The 23,417-nt window shown below is 51.3% G+C and overlaps 1 protein-coding gene across 3 annotated transcripts in view; it reads left to right on the top strand.

Moving 5' to 3' along the window:
• Positions 1 to 8,576: 8,576 nt before the first annotated feature.
• KSR1 (kinase suppressor of ras 1) overlaps positions 8,577 to 23,417 on the top strand; it is a 148,818-nt gene continuing 133,977 nt past the window's right edge. For all 3 annotated transcript variants that reach the window (XM_029211440.1, XM_029211438.1, XM_029211439.1), the window contains exon 1: positions 8,577 to 9,026. In XM_029211440.1, the coding sequence (XP_029067273.1) occupies positions 8,796 to 9,026 (231 nt within the window). In that variant the 5' untranslated portion in view covers positions 8,577 to 8,795. The remainder of the gene's footprint in view (positions 9,027 to 23,417) is intronic.

Genomic DNA, 23,417 nt, shown 5'->3' with positions numbered 1-23,417 from the left:
AGAACCAGAGCGGGCAGAGAGATGATCTCATTCGGAGTCTTCACTTAACAAAATTACCTGACATTAACATGGTACCTCATTTACTTCCAAATCCCTATGGCCAGATTCTCTGCTCAGGTTACTTTTACACCTATATGTGATATATGTGAGTATAAATTTAATAGGAAAGGAGGTTTCTTTCAAATGACCCAGTAGAATATTTAAGTGCCTATCAAGACATTCAGTCTTGCAAAAGCAAAACAGTGTTCTTAAATTACTGATTTTATCTTGCTCTGTGACACTTGCAAGGTTCCTGACCATTCATTCAATAACGATTTATTTAGTGCCTGCTGAAACTGTGCAACCCAGACTGGGACTTGAACCCATGGTCTTTTAACTGAGACCACACACCTGATCTCAGGACTTAATGAAGCTCAGATTCTTGATGTTTCATCACAGAAAGAATTCAGTGAGAGAAAAAGAGATAGGTAAGAAGTGGATTTATTTAGACAGAAACACACTCCGTAGACAGAGGGTGGGCCATATCAGAAGGCGAGAGGCTCTGAAATATGGGGTGGTTAATTTTTATGGGCTGGGTAATTTCATAGGCTAATGAGTGGGAGGATTATTCCAACTATTTCAGGGAAGGGGCAGGGATTTCCAGGAATGGGGCCACTGCCGGCTTTTGGCCTTTTATGGTTAGCCTCAGAACTCTCATGGCACTGGTAGGTGTGTCATTTAGTATGTTAGTGTATTACAATGAGCATAAAATGAGGCTCAAGGTCTACCGGAAGTTGAATCTTCCGCCATCTTGGATCTAGTTAGTTCTAACCAGTTTTTTTCATGTCCTATGGCTATGTCATTCTTTTAAATGTTGTGCCCTGCCCCCTTCCCTCCTGTTTTACTACTGTATACCATGCAGTAAGTCCTAGGGATATAGGAACGGGCAAGGCTTCTGGATAACAAGTGCCTATATAAACAAGGAGACAAATCCCTAAACCAACCAGGTTGACAAATGGTGATAAAGTTGATGAAAGAAGCAAACAGGGCAGCATGACACAGTGACAGGGCAGGGAGTGGCTGCTCTGGAGAGTTTGGTCAAGGAAAGCGTCTCTGGGGAGGCGGCACCTGAGCTGAGAACTGAAGGATGAGAAGGCCCTGTGCATCTGGTCAACCAGAGAGCAGACACAAAGGTGACGGTCCACGTGAGAAGAGGGAAAGGCCCAGGGCTGGGCTCTGGATCGAGCCAGTGTAGAGGATGAGGGGACCGCAAGCAAGACCAAGAAAGAGCAGCCTGAGGGGAGGAGGAAAACCAGATGCAGCAGGGGCCGGGAAGCCAAGAGAACTGTTTCAACAAGGAGGGTGTGGCAACTGTGCTGGAGAGGCTGTCTCTCAGATTTGGGAACGTGGAGGCCACCGGTGACCTCACGAAGAGGAATTTCAGTGGAAAGTTTGTCAGGCTGAACAATGGAGACAAAGGTGGACTAGGGAGTTGGAGAAAGCATGTGAAGTGAAGACAACTCTTTTCTTTTGCTGTGAAGGTCGGCAGAGAAATGGGGCAGAAGCTGGAAGGGCGTTTGGGGTCAAGGGAGGGTGTGCTGGCCAAGTTCCCATCCAAGATCCCTTCTCTGCCTATGTTCTGCTCTGGGTTCTGGGAGGGTGGCCCTTCTCTACTGCATCACCTGGGCTCTCCTGTTAGAATGTGCCCAGGTGGGGTCAGCCCAGGGGAGGCAAAGGCAGGAGAGCCGAAGGCTGGAAGTAAGGGAGGTCTGTGTTCTGTCCCTCGCCCCAAACCCCTCCCTGCTTCCGCACCTGGTCTCCGGGCAGGAGTTCTGTCCCCTGTGCCTGCAGGTCCTTCTGGGCTGCCCCTCCCCCATGGCTCTCAGAACACTATTTCTTCCCTTGGTCCTTTCTGAGCTAAGAGTTATCACCCCTACCGAGCTTGGCTTGTCTCTGGGTACCCAATATCCTTGTTTTTTCCCTTAACTTTGCAAGTAGCCCTTTCATTGAGGTCGGTTGAATCATCTACGTGAATTCTGTTTCCCTGCTAGAACCCTAACTGAAGCAGAGGTGTGCTTTCCCTCCCTTCCTCCACCTCCCTCCCCCCACCTCCCTCCCCCCACCTCCCTCCCTCCCCCCACCTCCCGCTCTCCCTCCCTCCTTCCCTCCCTTCCTTCCCTCCTTTCTTCCCTACCTCTCTCTCCCTCCCTCTCCTGCTCTCTCTGTCTTTCATGAAGTCAGTTACTAGAACATGTCTGTGTACAAAAGAGAATAACAGGGCAGAAAGGGAGACGACGCTAATGCAGAGAAAAGCAGTATACTTCCTGGAGTGGAGGCCACAGGCCTGCTGGAGGCGATGGATGCAGAGTCCAAGCAGAAGGTGGTTGGCCTTAGACTGGTTACAGGAGGAGAGGCAGGGAGCATAGGCACAGGGCAGAGGGGCTGGTAGATTCGGTCTGATGGCTTCTAGCTTCTCAAGGAAGGATGAACCAAGTACATCCATCGAGGAGCGCAGGGTGGTTTGTGGAGACAGAGGAAAGCATGGAATAGCCACCTCTGAGAACAGGAAAATGAACTTTCTAGGAAAGGCTGGTAGGCTTGCCAGGCATGAAGAGCGCCAATTTGAGGTTTGTGGTCATGAATTTAAAGCGCAGCCGTCAGCAAGGCTGTGTGCTTTTCCCCAGCACCCGTCAGCTGCTCTGGCACAGGCCTGGAGAAAGTGGAGGGTGGGGCTTTACGAGGGCTGGGACTTGGCCAGGTGCGTATGGTGGGAAGGGAAGGGCAGTTTATGGAGGGGGTTCTCTGGGGAGCAATAGTCGTGGTAGAGTGTGGAATCTGCATGGGGTAAGGGGGAAGGAAGGCCATGAGCAGGTGATAGTGGAAAAGGTGATCATGGAAATGGATGGGGGCTATGCTGAAACATAGGGGTGGAGAGGAAGCTGGGGCCCACAACAGAAGACCTAAAGTGATGGGGAGATTTTGGTACAAGAAGCCACAAGGTGGGGGAGCACACAGTGGACCCTGATGGCTTCAGAAGGACAAGGATTGGAAGCAGAGGAGGATAAATGGCTTGGACAAGGTAACTGGGGGCCAGGAGGGCACCCACATCACCTCGGGGCCTTCCCTGGACTGGTTTCTCCCTGCATCTCCCGGAACAGCCCTCTCCTGCCAGGTGGCCTGAAAAGCCCATGACAACTTGGGTGTCTTCAGTTTCAGGGCTGAGACGGCCATTTGTCAACTTGGCTCCTTCCTGTGACCTGACCCAGAGCTGGTTCTGACCACACGGCGCAGGTGGTGGTGATGTATCCTAGAATGAGCACCTAAGACCACAGGGGTCGGTATCCCTCAACAGAGGCCCTGGTTTCTTCACCTGTAAAATGCAATCCATCCTTTGTTTATTCGAACACATATGAAGCACCGCTGTGTGCCAGGCCTATCTGCTTTATTTCACCTACCCCTCTCAGCCACCTTGGAGGGAGAGATTATTATCCTCATCTTTGCAGAAGAGGAAATAAAAGCTCAGGGAGGTGAAAAACTTGCCCAAGGTCATATAGAGTCTATTTGAGCCCAAGAAGGCTCATTATCCAGTCAGGGAAACAGGCAGAGAAAGAACCAAAGATAAGTGAAGTTGCAAAGTTCGGTGGGAATCCGGAAGTTAGAAAGATTGCTCCTGTTGTGGGAGAGGGGTGGCGGGGCATGTGAGCTAGATCTACACAATGAACAGAAATGTATCTGGGGAGATGGAGAGAAAGGACTGTGGGCACTAGTACCAGCCTGAGCAAAGGCACGGTGACATGACTCTCCACGGTGTGACCCAAGATTATTGAGTAAAGGCAGCAAGTATCAGCAGTTGAGCAGGGTTTCTAACCTCGTCTGCAGCCCAGGGGTTCAAGGATACGCTTAGGGGGACCCACAAACCTCCTGAAGTTGTATCACAATTGTGAGTAGACGTGTGTCACTCATTTTTTTAAAAAAATTATTTATTTATTTTTACTTTTGGCTGCTTCGGGTCTTAGTTGCAAGGGATCTTTGTTGTGGCATGCTGGATCTTTCGTTGCGGCACGCTGGCTTCTCTCTAGTTGTGTTGCATGGGCTCTGTAGTTGTGGCGCGCAGGCTTAGTTGCCCCGCAGCATGTGGGATCTCAGTTCCCTGGTCAGGGATCGAACCCACGTCCCCTGCATCGGAAGGTGGATTCTTTACCACTGGACCACCAGGGAAGTCCCCTTGCATTACTCTTTTCTGGAGAGACAATTTTATTTTCATCAGATTCTTAAGTTGGGGGACATTGACTCGAAAAAGCCTTGGGTAGCAGATGGGCTTGGAGAGGTCTGTAGGGCCTGGGAATAAAGGACCTCATAGGACTTCTTTCAGGAATTCATACTTTGCTCTGAGGTCATCAGCAGCCCATGGGGACCAACATGGGACAGGCCTTAGGAAGATAACACAGGCTACTATGAGCTCAAGTCAAAGTCCTTTTATAACCGATAAAGGGACGTACTGTTTATTGCTCTATTCCCAGAGTCTGGCACAGTGCTGAACACATATTGGGGGCTCAGTAAATAGTTGCTGAATGAATGAATGAATAAGAGCACAGGAGTATGTAATAACAGAGTTCATCTCTCCAGGGCAACTCCACAAATTCCCTGGACAATTTGACTGAAGGTGAAATCCAGGAATCCAAAGTTCCCCCTGCACTGTTCTAGGTTCTAAGACAATACTGCCTGAGTCCTGAGTTGTGGGTAGAGGTGGGAAGGGAGAGTGGGCGTGGCACGTGAGGGTGTGGCCGCACCTGACAGAAGGGTAGGGCTCCTCCCATCCTTCAGTGCCGGCCGAAATGATTTCTTTCCTCCTTTCACATTCAGCCCATCGGCTTGTGCTGTTGACTCTGTCTCCAAAACGTGTCCTCCATCCCCCCTCCTCCCCCTGCACCTCACCTGGGCCCCTGCAGCAGTCTCAAATCTAGCATCTCTGCTTCTGACCCTGCCTCTTCACCATATCCACTCTCCTTGTGTTGGCCAGAGGAATCTTTTATTTCTTTTGGCTGCACCGAGGGCTTGCGGGATCTTAGTTCCCCAACCAGGGATTAAACCCGGGCCACGGCAGGGAAATCCCAATCACTAGGCCACCGGGGAACTCCCCAGAGGAATCTTTTAAAACACTTTGCAAGGAATGTGGTTTTCTTTCCATGTACTTAGAGAGCTATGCTTCCAAAAATTTAAAATACATTCAAGTTACGTGGAGATCTTGCTAAAATCCAGGTTGCGATTCAGTTGATATGGGGTGGGGCTTGAGACTGCATTTCTAACAAGCTCCCGGGCGACGCAGCAATCTTGGACCACATTAGGACTAACAAAGACTTAGAGAAAAATCCAAACTTCCTGTCCACGTCCTAATTTATCTGGCCTCTGCCCAGCATTCCCACGTCATCTCCAACCCCTGTTTTTTCTCTTGCATCACGCTGTAGCAACACCGGCCGGCCTTCATTCTGTTCCTGGAGTGTGCCAACTTGCTCCTGCCTCAGGGCCTTTGCACGTGGTGTTCCCATTGCCTAGAATGCCCCTTTCCGAGAGCTCCAGATGGCCGGCTCCTTTTCTTTATTTAGATCTTAGTTCAATGATCAGTTAGACAGTCCTTCTTGGACCACTTCATCTAATGAAGCACCTCATCCCCTGGGAATTTGCTATCACTATTTGCTCTTCTCCCCCTTCATGGCACTTATCATTCTGTGAATTTATTTTGGCAATATATTTGTATTGCTACCTGTTAACTTGTTAGTCACCTGTCTTCATTCTCACATTTGTTTCACGCGAATAAAAACTTGGTTTCTCATGTTTGTGGGTCTGTTCATGAATGTGCTTGTATGGCTGCTGGGGTGTTGAGATGCAGGTAGGGGAGTCCAAGCTGGGGAAACTTAGAGTGATGCTAACGGAGGTGCCTGAAGCAGAGGGGAGGGAGGAGGGAAGAGGCGAACTTTCTATACTGAGGGTGTCACAGAAGAAGTCTCAAGAGCTGAAGCCAAACCTAAGAATCATCACCTGAGAGATGAAGTCATCTCACTAGAGGAGACTCACTCTGGAAGGCGGGGAAGGAATTTATGATGAACTTATTGACTGAATAAATAAAAATAAGTATGTGGAACCCTTACTTTGTGACCATCATTTGCATAACTACCTCTGTTCATCCTCACAACGTATGATCTCCGTCTTGCAAATGAGGACCAGGGCTATGAGTTAGCAGACTTGCCCAAGGTCATACAGTGATTCAGAGACCACGCTGAGAACCCCAGTCTCTAAAACAGCTCTGAAACGTCACCCTCCCGGTCCCCTTCCAGGCTTTATGCTGTGCACAGCACCTGTTACCACCTAACCCACTGTGCATTCTCTTTATTTATTTTCTGTCTTCTCACACCAGAATATAAATTCCTGGAGGGTAAGGATCTTTGTTTTGTTCACTACTGTTTCCCAGAGCTCGAAACAGGGCCTGCCACTCAAGTAGACACTTAATGAATACTTACGGGATGTTAAAAGGATGAACGAAGGGATTATTTTAAAATCCTCGCTTTCTGTATCTCTAAGAGGCAGTTCTGTGAACGGGTGGCCCACCCAAACCCAGTTGAGAAGGCTGGAGTGCATCTGAGATGAAGTGGGAAGGCAAGCTGCGGCTTACTGAATGCTCTCCACCAACCAGAAGGAAGACTCTGTCCACAGAAGAGGGACCGGCTGCATGCCCTGGCGGGAGAGTAGCCAGGGATCTGGGGCTTGTCCAGTCTCCAGCCCTGACACCATTGCCGTAACGGCATGGGTAGGTGTGGATGCCACAGGCTGGCAGTGGCCCTTTGCAGGATATGGCTTCCACGTAAAGTGGCCCTGCAGAAAAATGTGTTGACCAGGCCCCAGTTACAAGCTTGCCGTAACTGCAGAGTAGGCGTCTAGCAGGAAATCTCTTGTGAATTGAGTAGAGTGAGCCCGTCTCTCAAGCCTGGCGGCCCTGGCTGCTGAACAAACAGAGGTTCTGAACCAACCAGGCTGCAGCCTCGTTATGGATGGTCCCTCGAGATAGTTCTCCTGTTCTGTGACCTCTCTCTGTGCCAAAGATTCTCAAAGTTCAGCCCCCAGACCAGCAGCATCAGCATCACCTGAGAACCTGTTAGAATGCAAATTCTCCAGCCTCATCCTCAACCTACTGAGTGGGAACCTCTGTGAGTGGGGTTCATCATTCCGTGGATGAACAAGCCCTCCAGGAGGTTTTGATCCACTCTCAAGTTTGAGAGCCACTGTTACACAGTTTCTCTTTCAGGGCATAGGACCTGTCTTAAGAACTCATGAATTGGATTGCACAGCTTTATGGAGCCCCTGCTGTGTGCCATGCTCTGTATTTGGCTCTGTGAAGAGAATACCAAGATAAATTAGCCAGCCGCTTCTGCAGCCAAGGGGCTTAGGAGAGAGATTTCTTCTGGTTGGCAGATGTTGGAAGTATGGATGTGTGGGACCTTTGATCAGAGTCTTGTCTATTCAGTTTAGGCAGATAATAGAGCTCAGGGGAAGTGGCAGGAGGTGGGAGGGGAGGGTGAGGGACGGGGTGGGGATGGAATGCTGAGTTAGGAGGCACAAAAAGGCACAGACAACTACCAGTCCAGGAGCAGTATTTCGCCCATGCCCACTGCTCAGGTGTGGAGGCATGCTTAGGAGGTCTGAGGTTGAATAGTAACAATTGCTAACATTTTACCTAGTGCCTACACGTGGCAGTAATCAATCTAGGTGCTGTACACACATTAACTCATTCTTCACGTGAACCCTATCAGATAGGTACTATTATCACCCCATTTTGACTGATGGGGAAACTCAGACACTCAGAGGTGAGCCAACTTTGCCTAAAGTCACAGCTAGGCAGTGGTAGAGACTGTTTGAACCCGTCGGTTTGCTCTAGAGCGCTCCCAAACGCACGACAAATCAAGGGGTCACCCCAAGCGTCTGGGCTGGCCTGCTAGGTTGAGGTGGCGGAGGGATGGGACCCTTATATTGGTGGGTAAATAGCATCTAGAAGAAAGCCCTACGTCTTTCCAAGCCTGTGCCTTTCCTCTGGCGTAGACAATCGGGAGTCCAGTAATTTGCGAACCACCTACAGGACAAGTACCTTAGGCCCCTTCCCACTAGATGGCGGCCCCTAAATCCACACAGTCATTCTGAAACCTCCACTGTCTCCGTCTTCCAGGGTTCCGCTGCGGTCGAGGAATTGCAGGAGGCGAAACTCCCTCCCGTCCAACGGGCCGCCGGCTCCTACCTCGCCCCATCCGGGGGGTCGCGGGAAGTCCCCAGCCCGGAGGAGGGATGGGGAGGAGGCGGGGGTGGGCGGGGAGATGCGGCTCCCCAGGCTTCGGGCGCCGGGGGAGGAGCTGGCGCGGAGCAGCCACTGCCGGGGCGCAGAGGCGGGGCGCTCCCGCACAGCCTGTGCCCACAGCGGAAGGGAAGGCCGGGACCTAGGGGCGCTTGAGCCGGCGGGGACCCCGAGGGCGCGGGCGGCGGCAGGTGCGCGGCGCGGACTACAAGTCCCAGCATGCCCAGCTGCTCTGACCCAGCCCCCGCTGCCACTTAAAGGCTCCGGGAGCCTCAGCCGTCGGGTCGCCGCGGCTTTCGCTTTGCCGCCGCGGCTGGGCGGGAAGGAGAGGCGGGCTCGGCGGCCGGCGGGCTTGCGTCCTGGCTCCGGCAGCGTCGAGGGGCGCTCCTCGGCCAGCCCTCCCGGCTAAGGAATTCCCTTCCGAGGCGCCCGCGCCCCCGGGCTCCCCGCCTCGGCCACCCCGCGGCCCCGATGCCGAGGCATGGATAGAGCGGCGCTGCGCGCGGCGGCGATGGGGGAGAAGAAGGAGGGCGGCGGCGGGGGGGACGCGGCGGCCCCAGATGGGGGCGCCGGGGCCGCGGCCAGCCGGGCGCTGCAGCAGTGCGGGCAGCTCCAGAAGCTCATCGACATCTCCATCGGTAGCCTGCGCGGGCTGCGCACGAAGTGCGCCGTGTCCAACGACCTCACCCAGCAGGAGATACGGACCCTGGAGGTAAGGGGCCGCGGCGCCGGAGAAACGGGGGCCCGCGCTGGGTCTGAGGAGGCAGGGGTCGGCAGCCCGGGAAGCGCCCCAGCGCCTCCCTCGCTGCTCCAGGTCACTCCTTCCTCAGTTGCATCCTTAAGCCCGGTCACCTCCTTTGCGTCGGCCGGAGGACCCGGGACCAGCCCCTCACCTTGGGCGGGATTTGGGGGGAGGGGCGTAGTGGGACCTGGGAGGGAGGCTGGAGGAGCCCGCGGGCGGGATGGGCGGCGCACGGACATCCCCTGTCGCCCCCCCTCCGCCCCCACCCCATTTCTAGCTCGCTCGGCCGCAGGACTCATTCTCCCACTGAGTCACGTGCTGGACTTTTCCCTGGGTGACTGAGCCCAGCAGCTGTGGGCCGGGGTGACTGGGCGGGAGGAGGTCCCCCTGAAGTGTGAGCGCAGGCCCGTCGTTCTCTGCCTTCCCCTCACGCCCCAGACTTTGTCTGTCTCTTCCTTTGCTCTTCTCCAGGTTCTTGTCTGCCGCTTATCAGTGTTTGATGAAACTGCATTTTTGCCTTTCAGACGTTGGGTGCTTCTCTTTCGCACTGCCACAGCATTTCACTGCTCTACCCACCGACACCCCCCCGCCCCCCGCCCCCCCACCCCCCCGCTATTGGACTTTGGTTTAGGAACAATTATGCTGAGGACCAAAGGCTTTGATGGGAAGATGACAGTATTTAAGGGGTTTTCTGGTGGAGACAGCCTCCAGTGTAAAGAAGAAATAAGATGCAGGCCTTACTGTCTCAAATTATAGCTGGGAAGTGCAGTATTAAAAGGATTTGAAAGAATCAACCAAAAGCGTTGTTGGGTTCTCAGAAGGGGGAGTCTCCCCCTCCCCCATACATAATAGAGGGAAACTAGTGCATTCCCAACTTGCTTTTGTCCAGAGGCTGGGAAGACTGTGAAATTCCAGGCACCATGTAGTAGCTGCTCTGCCTCTTTCCACCTTGCACTGACACATCTGGCCTGCTGCACATCTGGAGATGTTTTGTTTTATTAGAACCTGAACTCCTCATCCTACACCCTCCACACCCTCTTATTGCTGATTGCCTCTGCTAGCAATCATAGGGCCAGCGGGTGATTTGTGGCAGTCATTACAAGACCCAGTCCTCTGTGCACACCACAAGCCTGAATCCCTGTTTGATCCAAAATGCTCGAGAGTGACTTCTTTTTTATTAATTAATTTATTTTTGGCTGTGTTGGGTCCTCATTGCTGCGCGCGGGCTTTCTCTAGTTGTGGCGAGCGGGGGCTACTCTTCGGGCTTCGCATTGCAGGAGCTTCTCTTGTTGGGGAGCACGGGCTCTAGGCGCACGGGCTTCAGTAGTTGTGACTTGTGGGCTCTAGAGCGCAGGCTCAGTAGTTCTGACACACGGGCTTAGTTACTCTGCGGGATGTGGGATCTTCCTGGACCAGGTGTCGAACCCATGTCCCCTGCATTGGCAGGTGGATTCTTAGCCACTGCGCCATCAGGGAAGTCCCCTTGGGAGTGACTTCTGTCCTTCAGTTTTATTTTCTTAAAAGCTACAAAACCAGGGACATGGGAAGCATCTAATCAGCGCTGGTTATTATTATTTTTGTTACAGTCGCTATAGCCGTTTCGACCAGGGTTTTACTTAAAAAACCAACCAACCAGCAACCCCCCGTCCCCGCCCCCCCGCCCCAGTCCCTCCTGCATGCATGCTGCTGTTTTCCAAGCGGCGAGAGAAACTGGTTTCTTGAACACAGCCGGGTGTGTTTGCCCAGCTAAGTTCAGTTTTTAAACTGACACAATATGGGGCCTGTGTGGCTTCGTTCTGGGAGGAGGGGTCGTTGTCCTGCAGCATGTGTCTTGTTGGACGCTATGTTGTTGGGATGATAGGACGTTCTCTGTTGGCCTTTCTTGGATTCTCCCCGCGTCGCTCTGAAGTGCTCTTGGTTTGCAGATTGGACCCGGGAGAAAAAGTGTGGCTCTTTCTCTGGAAATGGCGCCTTGCCTTCTCTGTACCCTGCCTTCCAAAGTCTCTCATTTTTACCAAGGTGTGGCATCAGGACACTCCAGAGCATCCCCTTATTTAGGTCTCTGACCTGGTTTATTTGGTAGCCTCCCTTCTGAGTGTTTACTGGATGATTGGCTCTGGTCGCCAGAAACCCATACAAAGGTCCAAAGGGGATTTGCAGTGGGAACGGGAACGAGTACCCAGCTCCCTGTCCTCTCCACTCTGCTGTAGGTTCAGGTCCACCCTACTCCCTGAAAAGGCAGGACCTGGGCTGTTTGGGGGAATGGGACTTTATACCCCAGGATCTAGTTCCCTAGGCCTCAGCCTCCTTACTTGAACAGGGGGGTTGGAGTGGGTCTCTGCGGGCTCTCGTGGCTCTAAATTCTGTGGTTTAGTGAAGGGGCCTCAGTTGGGTTGAATCAGATGTTTGTTATGCACGCCACTGTGTAAGAATATCCATGATTAAGAATTGTTCTAAAATCCAGATTTACCAGACTGATAAAATAGGGGGAAAGTTTATTACTCAAAGAATCCTGACCTTTGGGGCAGTGTGGCAGGCGGAAAGCCCATGGCTTGGAAATCTGGTCCTGGTTCTATCTGTCTGACCTTGGTCAAGTCCCATGACTTCTGAATCTCAGGCTTTCCCATCTGTAAAATGGGCATGAGTCTACTTAAACCTGCAACCTTGTCGTGAGTCTGTAAGTCCGCATGCTTTCTACCAAGAGATTCTGCCCGTGAACTTTCCTCCTGAGGGTCCAATGCATTCATGCCACAGGCCACATTTAGGGGAAGGCACTTTGACACCTTGCTCTTATTTCCTAGAGGTGGGTGAGACAGGCCAGGAACCAATCCCAGCAGCCTGTGCTGAGGTCAGGCAGGGTAGTGGTGATGTCCATTCTGGCTTTCTTTCCTGTCTGCAGGCTCCTCTCACATTCCAGGCCAGGGCCCCCAGAGACAGGACTTGCAACATTCGATTCCTGGCTTTTGAAGAAGGGGCTGACCAGAGGGCTTGGCTTACGCAAGCACGCCAGACTTACAGAATCTGAGGAACTCCAGCCCACCCTGGTCCTCATTGAGTAAGCCCTCAGTGAGGTGCCTCGGGAAGTCCCAGACCTCCGGCCCCACTGCTGGTGCCTGATTGTAGGTCGGATCATGTCTGGGGGTCAGCGTGTCCGGCTGCCCCTCCCTCCTCCACGCAGTGGTCCAGCTTGGATCCAAAAGAGTGGAAGGAGCCAGGGTGTAATGTCTGCCTCCCACCTGCCGGTCAGTGTGCTGGACCCTTCTCAGTCTCCGAAGATTTCCTGGAAATCCACCAACCTTCATCACACGTGTATTTTTTTCTCTCGACATGAGAAGCGGAGGGGGTTAAAATCTGAACCCAGGGTCTGAATCTGTAAACAGAAGTTGGGAGGCCACTGCATCCCAGCAGAACCTGCTGCCCTATCTCCATCAGGCCCTGAGAACTCCACCGAGGCACGGTGGAATGTTCTCGCTCCCCAGATGTGCTCACACAGGGATACCCGGCTGGCCTCAAAGCTGGGCCTGGAGCCCCACGCCAGTTCATTCCCTCATTTGTGCATCCTCTTGGGGCCGAGTCTGTGCCGGGCAGTGGGGAGACAGTGGTGCCTCACGAAGATGCACGTTTTGTGGGCACTGTAACTTTGCCTTATCCTGCCAGCCTCCTGGTACTTTCCAGAGACAGGCCTTGGCACACCGAGGCTTCCCATCTGGTGCTCTTATGGAGAAAAGTCCCTCCTAAGCAAGCTGACCTAGAGAAAGGGGTCCCCAAAGGGCCTCGACCTTTGCTCAGCTCTGCTGTGGCAGAGGTCAGAGCCCTATGGTGTGGAGGGCCTGAGCTCTCCCTGTGGTCCTCTCCCCTGCCCCTCGGAGCACCTGGATGGTGGAAGTGCTGGGAGAGGAGAGGGGTGCCATGGGTGCTTACAGAGCAAGTACTCGGGGCGTGTGTGGACGTGCATTCACTCAACAAACCTGCAGTTATTACTGATTTGCCTGATGAGCTGCTCACTGCCACCACCCTGGCAAGGATTCTGAGGTAGGTAGGATGCTTTCCTGGTGTTTGGGGAGGCTTTCAGTCCAATGGGGGAGGCAGACAGGCAAACAGTAGTGACTCCAGTACCACGGCCTGCTGAGAGCGGTTTGGAATTGGGAATATGACCGGACGGTCGTCCAGTCCAACTCCTGCTTTTCTGGGAAATACTCCCAGAGTCTTGCTGGCGACTTGTCCCACGTCACACGCCCCTGGCAGAAATGAGAGTGGAGCCTGGGTTCCCTCTCCCCACCCAGCCCCTGCCTCAGAGTGGGGCTTTTCTCTGCTTTTGCTCTACCCCGTAGTTTTAACCTCCTGCTGAAGGCTTTCACTCCAGCTGTCCCCGGAGGGAGCCAGAGCTGGGGCACTGTTTCCCTTGGTGTCTGCTTTCGCCTTGGCAATTTTTTTCCTGGTGAAACTTGCCACCGGTGATCCTCGGAGGCAGTCTGGAGAGGGACCTGTAGTTCCCAAGACTGGGGAGGCCTGCGGGGCGCTGGAGGGAGGCCTTATCAGATCTGCAGCCCAGGTTAGCCTGAGTGCCAGGAGGCCTCTGGTTTGCTGCCTGGGGACAGTGATGGGAATGCCTCCTTCCACGCCAGGTTAGCTCAAAATCCAGGAAAGCCGCATTCCCCACCGCAAGTATTCTGGACCTGCCTGGCCTCTGTGGTCCCGAGAGGGACGGCGAAGGCCCTGGTCCTTGGTGGCAGTGTCTGCAGTGGTTGTGCTGGTGGTGGGAAGTAACAATGCCTGTGACCAAGTCTCTCTCAGCTATGCTTTTTAAAAAGAACATCCTTTCAGAATAGGCTGATTGGAATCTTTTTCTACATTCAGTTCAAAGGGAAAGCTGAGTAGAGGTGCATTCGGGGTCATGGGAAGGCCCTTCGAGCATAGCGAGGGCAGACGTGGAACGAGGAACCCTCTCGGTCGCCTGTTCTGTGCTAGGCTTTTGGCATATGTTCCCCATTTAACCCTCACGTGGACCCTGTGAGGTTTTCTCCCCATTCTGCGGTTAAGGACATTGCGGCTCAGAGGGATTGAGAGACTGAGTTAGCAGGTGGTGCAACCTGCATTGACTGGTCTTCGGTACTCATGTTCTGAACTTCGCAACAGCTTCTAGAAACCACAGTGGAGGGGACGGTTTCTGGTCAGGGTTGTGACGGCTGAGCCCAAGGAAGCGGCCGGTAACAAAAAGGGCTGGCCCAGGACCACTTGGTGGCTCAGTTCCAGATGACCGGGCCTTCTGGTGGCCACGCCAGGCTGTGCAGCCTCTGAGCTCGGGCTGGGGGCCGCTTCCCTAAAGTGCAGGCCAGCACATCCTCAAAGATGGGTCTCTGTCGGCGAACTGTGATGCAATCGCTCTGTGTTGGTCTCATTCTGAGAAATGAGAAGCTGCCTAGAGATCATCTTACTCATAATTGTTTTAATGGATACCTGCCTTATCGTCTATGCGCAATTCCTCTGGTAAGCGCTACGTTCTTTAACTTTCCAGTTGTATTAAAATATCTTAAAATACACATAATGATATGTGCTCGCTATTAAAAAGAAAATTCAGTTGAATAAAAATAAAAACCACCCATAATGCCACCTCTCAGAGTTAATTCTTGTTAACATTTGGCTATATAAATTCTTCTAGTGTTTTTATCCTCTGTATTTGCATACAAATGTAGATGGCCGGGGACTTCCCTGGTGGTCTAGTGGATAAGACTCCATGCTCCCAATGCAGGGGAACCAGGTTCCATCCCTGGTCAGGGAGCTAGATCCCACATCTAGCTGCAGCTAAGACCCGGCACGGGCAAATTAAAAAAAAAAAGAAAAAAAAAGTACATGAATGTATTCGTGGAGCGCAGCGTGCTCGTTGCCTTGTAAATGTCTTCTGTCTGCACCAGTACCCACAGATATACACCATCGCCGGTCGTGGCTGCATCGTGTGGTCATATCATAAATTCATTGAACCTGTCCCCACTTGTCAGCCATTCAGGGTGTTTCCACGTCTTGCTGTTATAAACCTTGCTGCAGTTGAGTGCGTGAGTGCATTCCTAGAAGTGGAATTTGCTGGGTCAAAGTGTATTAACACATTTAACAGCAGCCCTATTCTTTGAAATCTTTAGGGCCTGATATGTTTCCCCTACCCCGCTCCCCAGCAGGAGTGCCAGGATTTTCAAAATGGCAGCCTTCATGCGTTTAGCCCTTTGCCACTGGATCTGTGTCCACCTCGAGGGCGAGGTGTGTGAACAGGAGACGGGACGTGGGCCCCGTGGCTGAGGTTCTGGGTTCTGGGTCAAGGATTATGGATTCTAGTTTTGTGGTTACCCGTAGCAAGGGGCGGGGGGGCCTGGACTGACCATTTAGAAAAGGGGTCTTTCCTTACTCCCATGCAGCAAAGCGGGGGCTGGATGTCAGGGCTCTGTGTCCAGGGACTGGTCACTTCTGGGCAGTGCACAGCCATATGGTGAAGTTTTCATCACCTGAGGCTCATGAAAGGCATCTCAGTGAACAGTAAGCTCGGTTTCATCACCGACCACAAATACTGATCAGAGCGCTATTTGGGGTGCCTTGGCTTTGGGGTTGATTTAATAGAGTCATGGGTTCCTAAGGTAAGTGGGCTACGAAGGTCTTGGAATTCTCATCTGGTCCAGCCCTCTCATCTGCAGGTGAGGAAACAGCGCCCAAAGGGGAAGTGACTTGCCAGGAACACATATTAGGTTATGAGCCTGAACAAAACAAAGAGTGGAGGAGAGACAGGTGCTTATAAAGGAGCACTAAGTGGGGAGTCAGACCTGAGAGCTCACGCCCTGGAGTGAGACATTATACCACCTTGACCAACGGCAAAACAGCAGGCTGCTATCCCACTCTCCTATGTTGGGGGCAGGGGGAGGGGGTCCTCAGCCTCAAGACGTTTCCTGCAGGAGGAAGCAAATGGGTTTGTTTTCCCAGCCCCATCTCAGTGTCTTAGGGACCCTGGGGACTGGAGAGATTCTTGGGGAGCAGGCTGGGGTGTCCAGTGGGTGGGGCCTTTTTTGAAAGCCAGCTTGCCCAGTGGGCTGGCTCAGCCCAGGTGGCCTGTCCGAGTCTTTGAACCTGACCTGACTGTACTTACAAGGGCTTCTCATCCTTCCAGTGAAAGATCCTCTGGGACTTGGGTGGGTGAACATTTTCTCCTATAAGGGTTGGGTTTATGTCCTAAATTTGTGCAGATTTTACATTCGATACCATGATATTATACAGTGTTTACCATTTTGCTTCCAGAAGATACAGCCTTTTGATCCAATGTCTTTGTGTCCATATGACATTCTCCCCTGTTCCAGACCCCAGGTGGGGATGCAGAGCCATACCCTGGGGACAGATGTTGGGATCAAAAATGCTTTGTCATTTATTCCCAGTTAACGATTGTTTCTCATCTGCATTGAAGAAGTTTTAATTCAAACTGCCGCCACATACAAAACCTATATATTTATATATATCTGTATTTCTCTGTCATCCTGGCCTTGGTGGCCAACTGTGTGTTTTAACTGGGCGGATTGCCTTTGAAAATAACGGAGCTGAAGTCATCCTGTTTGCTTGCCGTTTTTCTCCCCCCTTTCATTTTTCCACCTTCAGAATAATTGCAAGAATGAATTAAGAGTTGTGCTTAAAATTTAAAACAGGGCCAAGGGAGAAAGCATAATGCATTATGTGGAATAGACCAGCCATGGTTAGGAAAAATAACTTTTCATACAGCATAAACTGTAGACATGACTCTGCAATATATTGATCATGAGGGTTTTGCTTTCTGCAAAGCTGATGAGATAAGCTGCTTATAGAGTGGTGGAGCTTTTCTTTGACAAGACACCTGGAGGTATTGAGTCCCAATTGAGCCAAATCATTTGGGTTGGGTTTTGTTATGGATTAGCAGAACCGGCTTCATTCATGGTATGCAGAGTTTTGCTGGCCACAAAAAGAAAGTTACAGGTCTATTTAAAAAGTGACCTGAGTGTTCTCATGCATGGGGCACGATCCCCTCCTCCCAGTCTGGGACCCTTGAAAGGGCTTGCAGCCTTTCTTATACTGTATTCTGCAAGATGCTCTTGTGAAAGAAAGCTTCAAGTAGCTGCGTCAGCTATTTTCCTCCTGGTGATTCCTGAAGATGAAGATTAGTGTTTTAAAGGCTCTGAGAAGTCCTGCAGCAAGGATTCCCAAACTTACTTGTCCAGGGCATCTTCTCTCCTCTGAACACAGTTGGGAAAACATGAACGGGGAAGAGACAAGAAATGGTAGGTGTAGTTTCAACTACTGTTTTTTTTTATGATACTGAGGTTCCATTTGAGGTTCCAGTTAAAATTGGGTAGGTTGAGGAGAGGCTAGTGACCCCATACACTTATCTAGTTGTGCAAAGTTGCCTTTTGTCAAGGGAGGTACTTTCCAAAGGGAGACAGATTGTGTTCTGGGTACCACACTACCCACTTAGAGACAGATTTCACTTAATCCTCCCAACAAGATGAGGAAGACGTACCCAGAGAGGTTTATATGTCTGGAGTCCTCGAGTCCTACCTCTTCCTGGCCCCACTGGCCAGTTAGCCCGGTGCCAAGGGCACACTCACTCAGGGTCTGCCAGGAACCTCCTGACCCCAATGGTGGCAGCAAACAATCCAGGAGAAATGCAAATGTCTGTGGGTGTGTTTGAGCCTGGGGCTGTGGAGGGCAGGGGAAGGGCTGGGCTGCAGGCGAGGAATGCTTTTTGAAACAAAAAAGGAAATACTGGCTCAGAATGGAAAGGAAAGGAAGCAGCTTCCTGTTTCTGGTGCTGGCTTTTACAAGGAGGAGCTCTCTCTAGCTCCTTGGCCAGTGGAGGCCTGGGCTGGCTGGGACCACTCCGGGTACACTAGACAGACACACGGCTCCCACACTGCTGCCTGAGGGCTCAGAAATAGGGGCTGGGTCCACCCCTTTTCATTTTCCCCAGGTAACTGATCAAATGGATGTGTGGTTTTCAAAATGAATATTTATACATGTTATTAAATAGATGTGTCGCAATACCTGACATTTCCCGAGAGCTTACTCCATGCCTGGCCCCCTTCTTAGGAGTCTTATGTGACATTTACTCCTTGCAATGACCTTGTGAGGAAGGTTCTACTGTTATTCCCATTTTACAGATGAAGAAACTGAGGGTGCAGAGAGGTTGAGTGACTTGCCCAGAGTCATACAGCCAAGGAAAGACTAAGCTGTGACTTGAGCCCAGACCGTTTTAATTACCTGCTGGCACAGCCGGACTTGCATTTACAAACTCCTCATCCACCTAGAAAATCTGTTTGCACAGAATAATTTTTTTTAAAGACCCGTGGCTTTTATCTGGCTCCAGAGGGCAAGTCCCAAAGCCTGCGTCAGACCCTTGGTGATTCTTAGGTGAAATGCCTGGTCTGAGTTTTCATCTTTAAAAAAAACTTTACTATGGAAACGTTCAAACATGTACATTGTTGAGCCACAACTACTAAGCCTGTGCTCTAGAACCCACGAGCCACGACTACTGAAGCCCGTGCACATAGAGCCCGTGCTCCGCAACAAGAGAAGCCACCGCAGTTAGAAGCCCGTGCACTGCAACGAAGAGTAGCCCCCACTCGCCACAACTAGAGAGAAAGCCCGTGCGCAGCAACGAAGACTCAACGCAGACAAAAATAAATAAAAATAAATTTAAAAAATTAAAAACTAAAAAAAATAAAATTTCCCCTGAAGCTTACTGTGGCGTCTGGCAGCCCACACATTACAGGAAGGTCATCTGGTTCTGTAAGCTGACACTCCTGCTGCACCGAAAGCTGTTCTCACGTGGCAGAGTCAGGGAATGTCCACGGCCTTGCTTATTCCCACAGCCCCGCCTGAGACCGACCCTACTGAGTCACATTGCGACTGGCCCGACTTCCAGGCCACTCTTCTCCATATTCTAGTATCTCCTCTTCTACTTTTCTTTCTTTTTTTTTTAAATATAAATTTATTTATAATATTTGTTTATTTTTGGCTGCGTTGGGCCTTCGTTGCTGCGAGCGGGCCTTCTCTAGTTGTGGCGAGCGGGAGCTACTCTTTGCTGTGGAGCACAGGCTCTAGGTGCGTGGGCTTCAGTAGTTGTGGCATGCAGGCTCAGTAGTTGTGGCTCATGGGCTCTAGAACGCAGGCTCAGTAGTTGTGGCTCACTGGCTTAGTTGCTCCATGGCATGTGGGATTTTCCTGGACCAGGGCTTGAACCCATGTCCCCTGCATTGGCAGGCAGATTCTTAACCACTGCACCACCAGGGAAGCGCCTCCTTTTCTACTTTTCCTTGTTGCTTTATCCACACGTCATGAGATGAGTGTATTTCAGCTAGCATTTACTGAGCACCATGGTGTGTGCGCCCTGGGAGGAGAGTTGGCAAGCACAGGCAGACCCTCTCTCCAAGGAGCTCCTGGCAAACCCTCATCTCTGCGATTCTGGCCTAAAAATGAGGTCCAGTACCCACGAAGGGGCTTCCTTGCCCTTCATGGTTCTTCTCATGGCTCTGTTCAGTCCTCCTGAAGCCTGGTCTTGCCCGCCACTCTTAACGTTTCTTTCTTCTGTGGTCTCTTGCCCCCAGCAGACGTGGTTTTCTTTGTTGCTTTCTGTTTGTTTCATTTTGTTTTGTTTGGGCTGTATTCTCCCAAATGTTTCTCAGTGTGTTGCTTTTGGCCAGCTGCTTCAGATCTTTGAGTTTGGCCTCAAACACAGTCATGATGTCATTATGGGAAAGGATGGTCTTGGGCACTTAGTAGGACATTGAGGGCTGCATCAGGACTTCAGGGTGTGCCTGGGTTCTGGGGGGAGAAGGTCACAGTCACCTCCTGACTCCATTCCTTGCTAGCTCTGTGACCTGGGGCAAGTTCCGTAGCTCTCTGAACCTCAGTTTTCTTGTTCGTTTAAAGGGGATAAGAATAGGTGTATTTTAGACTCTTGTAGGAGTTACTGAGATACGGAAAGTGTGCTGCATGGTACTTAGAAGGGATTCAGTATTTTTTTTAACCTCCGCTCACTTAGTATTATTCTAGAACACTTGTCCATGTTTCTCTGTTATCTTCCTTTCGGCCCTTTTAATCGCTGCATGATATCTCATCCAGTGGGTATGCTGTAATTTGCCAAAACATTTCCCCTGTTATCGGACATTTTGGTTGTTTCCAGATTTCTGCTGGTATAAACAACGTGACTGGAGTCATCTTTGTACAGGCACCTCTTTAGTTTTGTTCCTATTCTGAATTCATTTCCTTGGGATAATTCCCAGGAATGGAATTACCGGGTCAGAGAGCATGGGTATTTTTTGTGATGGGAGTTGCAAGACTGTCCTCCATTTTCTGTTTTTTTTTTTTGAAGATGTTGGGGGTAGGAGTTAATTAATTAATTAATTAATGTTTGCTGTGTTGGGTCTTCGTTTCTGTGCGAGGGCTTTCTCTAGTTGTGGCAAGCGGGGGCCACTCTTCATCGCGGTGCGCGGGCCTCTCGCTATCGCGGCCTCTCTTGTTGTGGAGCACGGGCTCCAGACGCGCAGGCTCAGTACTTGTGGCTCACAGGCCCCGCAGCTCCGCGGCATGTGGGATCCTCCCAGACCAGGGCTCGAACCCGTGTCCCCTGCATTAGCAGGCAGATTCTCGACCACTGCGCCAGCAGGGAAGCCCCATTTTCTGTTTTTTGAATGATAGCTCTCTTAAAATTTGTACTCCTGGTTGACTAGCTCATTTTTTTCTTTGTAATCCTTTTTGATCTCTGTGCCTTTCCTCTCCTACCTGGCCATTTTTGGGGGGCCTTGTTAAATCATTTCCCATCTTCCTTTTTTTAAAAAACATCTTTATTGAGTTATAATTGCCAAATAAAATTGTAAGACATTTAAAGTGTGCAAATCATTCTCCATCTTGAATTTGCTATTTATTTCTATTTTCTGCCCATTCATTTATTGACTGTTTATTGAGCATGTACTGTGTGCCTGGTTTTAAGTACTGGGAAAAGAGCGGTGAAGAAGACCAAGCGGTTCCTTTAATGGAAAGAGAAAGATAAAAAAACAGCCAATAGATAGAGAAAAGTGGCCTGAGCAAAAGAACACTGCAAGTGGGTTAGTGCTGGGGTGGGGAGAAGGCTGCTGCTTTAGATTGGGTCGTCAGGAAAGCTTTCTTCCGAGAGAAGGTTTGAGCTGAGTCTTAAAAGATGAGAGGGCAGTAGTAGCCTTGTGAAAACCCGGGTGAAGAGTATTCCAGGCAGAGGCACCAGCATGTACAAGAGCCCTGAGGCAGAAATGAACTTGTTGAAAGGAGGCCAGTATGCCTGGAACACAGTGGGAAGTGGTGGTCCATGAGGGCTGTGGTCCTCCATGGCCTCAGGGAGGTTGCCTGGGGCTACGTCCCTCAAGTTGGGCCTCAAGAATTAATGCACTAATTCAACAAAGAGTTGTTGCACCCCCCAGTTATGTGCCAGGCACTGTTGTGGGATATGAGAGTGAATGAGAAAGTCAGCTCAGCGGGGGCGTTTGTAGATGAGTGAACTCATGGAAGGCGCCGGTGAGGTGTGAGTGGAGGCCCACCGTGCCAGCCGGCCGGCTCATCTCTTCATCCTGAGATGTGCGGGGACTCGGGAAATATTTCTTGATTTGAAGCAAGCTGCGCTCCGCGCTGCTAGCCTTCACTGTGGCAACTGAAACTCAGTTGTCTGCTGTTAGGTCTGGCAGTCTCAGCCTGCCAGGGAAGGGGCCCCAAGGACTGAGGTTGCCAGCTCAGAAGTGGGGCTGCCGATATCAGGTATGAGTATCTAGGCACCCCTTATGGGAAATGAGCCTGCGAAGTAGACGTGGGAAAGCCCCTGTTTACCGTGCTGCCCTGCCCCGATCTTCCCTGAAGGGGGACTCTGATTTGTAACTCTCGTTGGAAATGTAGACTTGGGGACTTTGTGCTTGTCATCATTTTCTTCTCTTAGGGTGGGGCAAAGAGAGGGGTTCCCAAACTTTGGGACAGCCTGTACACCTAGTGAGCTGTGACCATGTGGCAGTTCCAGGAAATGGGCCTGGTGGGAGACGTTGGCTGCCATTTTGTTTGGAGGTGACTCATGAGGACAGGTCCTCTGATGCCATTGAATTGGGGCCAACTTTAACCAGGCTCAACCTGCTCCTTGGGCTCCTTGCATGTGAACTTGTGGCCAGATGGGGAGGGAAGGCTGGATCCTAGGAATATAATAACTCGGGCTCCCCACGCCCTCCTCTCCCAGTCACGGCGAATCTGAGATAGACTCGCCCAATGTTTACAGGAGATTTCTCAGTTGGCTGCTCGGTAACGGCAACCTTATTCGCCCACTCCGGCTGGGGAAGTAAGGCCCAAGGTCACAGTAATCTGTGGAGCTGGGGTTCAGATCTAGACTCGTCTGATTTGACACTTGCGTTCATTTCATTGCATCCCCTCAGAAACCCGCTTGACCTTGAGTCTTGTCTGGAGCAGAGAGAGGTCAGCTTTGGTAACGCTCAGCATTTTGGAATAAATAACGCTATGTGGAAAAGGGCCTGAAAATCTCTCCATTTGCATGCCATTTGGACGGGATTACCTCAAAGTTGTAAAGAGGGCGAGATGACCACAGCATCAGAGTCCAGATTAGCAGGTGATCGTTTGCAGAGGTGGACGCTCCTGGTTGAGGAGGAAGATGGAGAGAAAAGCATCCTGGGTGGGGAGGAGGGGGAGGCAGGTTCAGAGCGAAGGCTCTTCCCCGATTCCATCTCAGAGAACTTGGCTTCTGTTTTGAAGCGCTCTGGTTAGAAAGGATAACGTAGTTGTTAGCACTGGGCAGCACTGGGGCCTGAGGGACAGGACATGCAGGCACGGTTGTCTTTTAAATGTTGGCGAATCTTAGGAGAAAGAAGGTGATGAGTCCCCCGGGGAGATCCCCCCTGGTGGCCGTGACTCATCCTGGCCAGGGGGACTGAACAGAGCAAGGACGAATCCATCAGTGAATGGAAACTTGTCTTTTTAGGGGACTGGAATCCTTTTCTGTTGTGGTTGGCCTGGTGGTTTATGAGGAGAGGTGAGCATTTGAGACAGAGCGCTGGGCCACTCTTGCAGCTGCATCTTTGACAATTTTGAGAGTTTTAGGAAGTAGTTCTAAAAAAGAAAAAAGAAAAGAAAAGAAACCAAAAGCTAAAGACATCGTTACTTGCAATACCCGTGTGCAGACTGCCATGTGGGCTGTGAGTTGCCGTGTGATTAATGGAAACTGGCTCACTGGCACAGTTCATTTGTACCCTCCCCCACCTTTTGTGGCCCCTGAGCTAGAGAGGGCTTCCAGCTGTTCTCAGAAAAAGACTTAGGTGGCCTCAAATGACCAGACCTTGTCTTGGG

Source organism: Monodon monoceros, unplaced genomic scaffold (genome assembly GCF_005190385.1).
Source record: "Monodon monoceros isolate NGI ecotype Baffin Bay Population unplaced genomic scaffold, NGI_Narwhal_1 Super_Scaffold_9, whole genome shotgun sequence".
Lineage (NCBI taxonomy): Eukaryota > Metazoa > Chordata > Mammalia > Artiodactyla > Monodontidae > Monodon > Monodon monoceros.
Note: the sequence above shows the minus strand (reverse complement) of the source record. Positions and strands in the feature narration are given on the sequence as shown.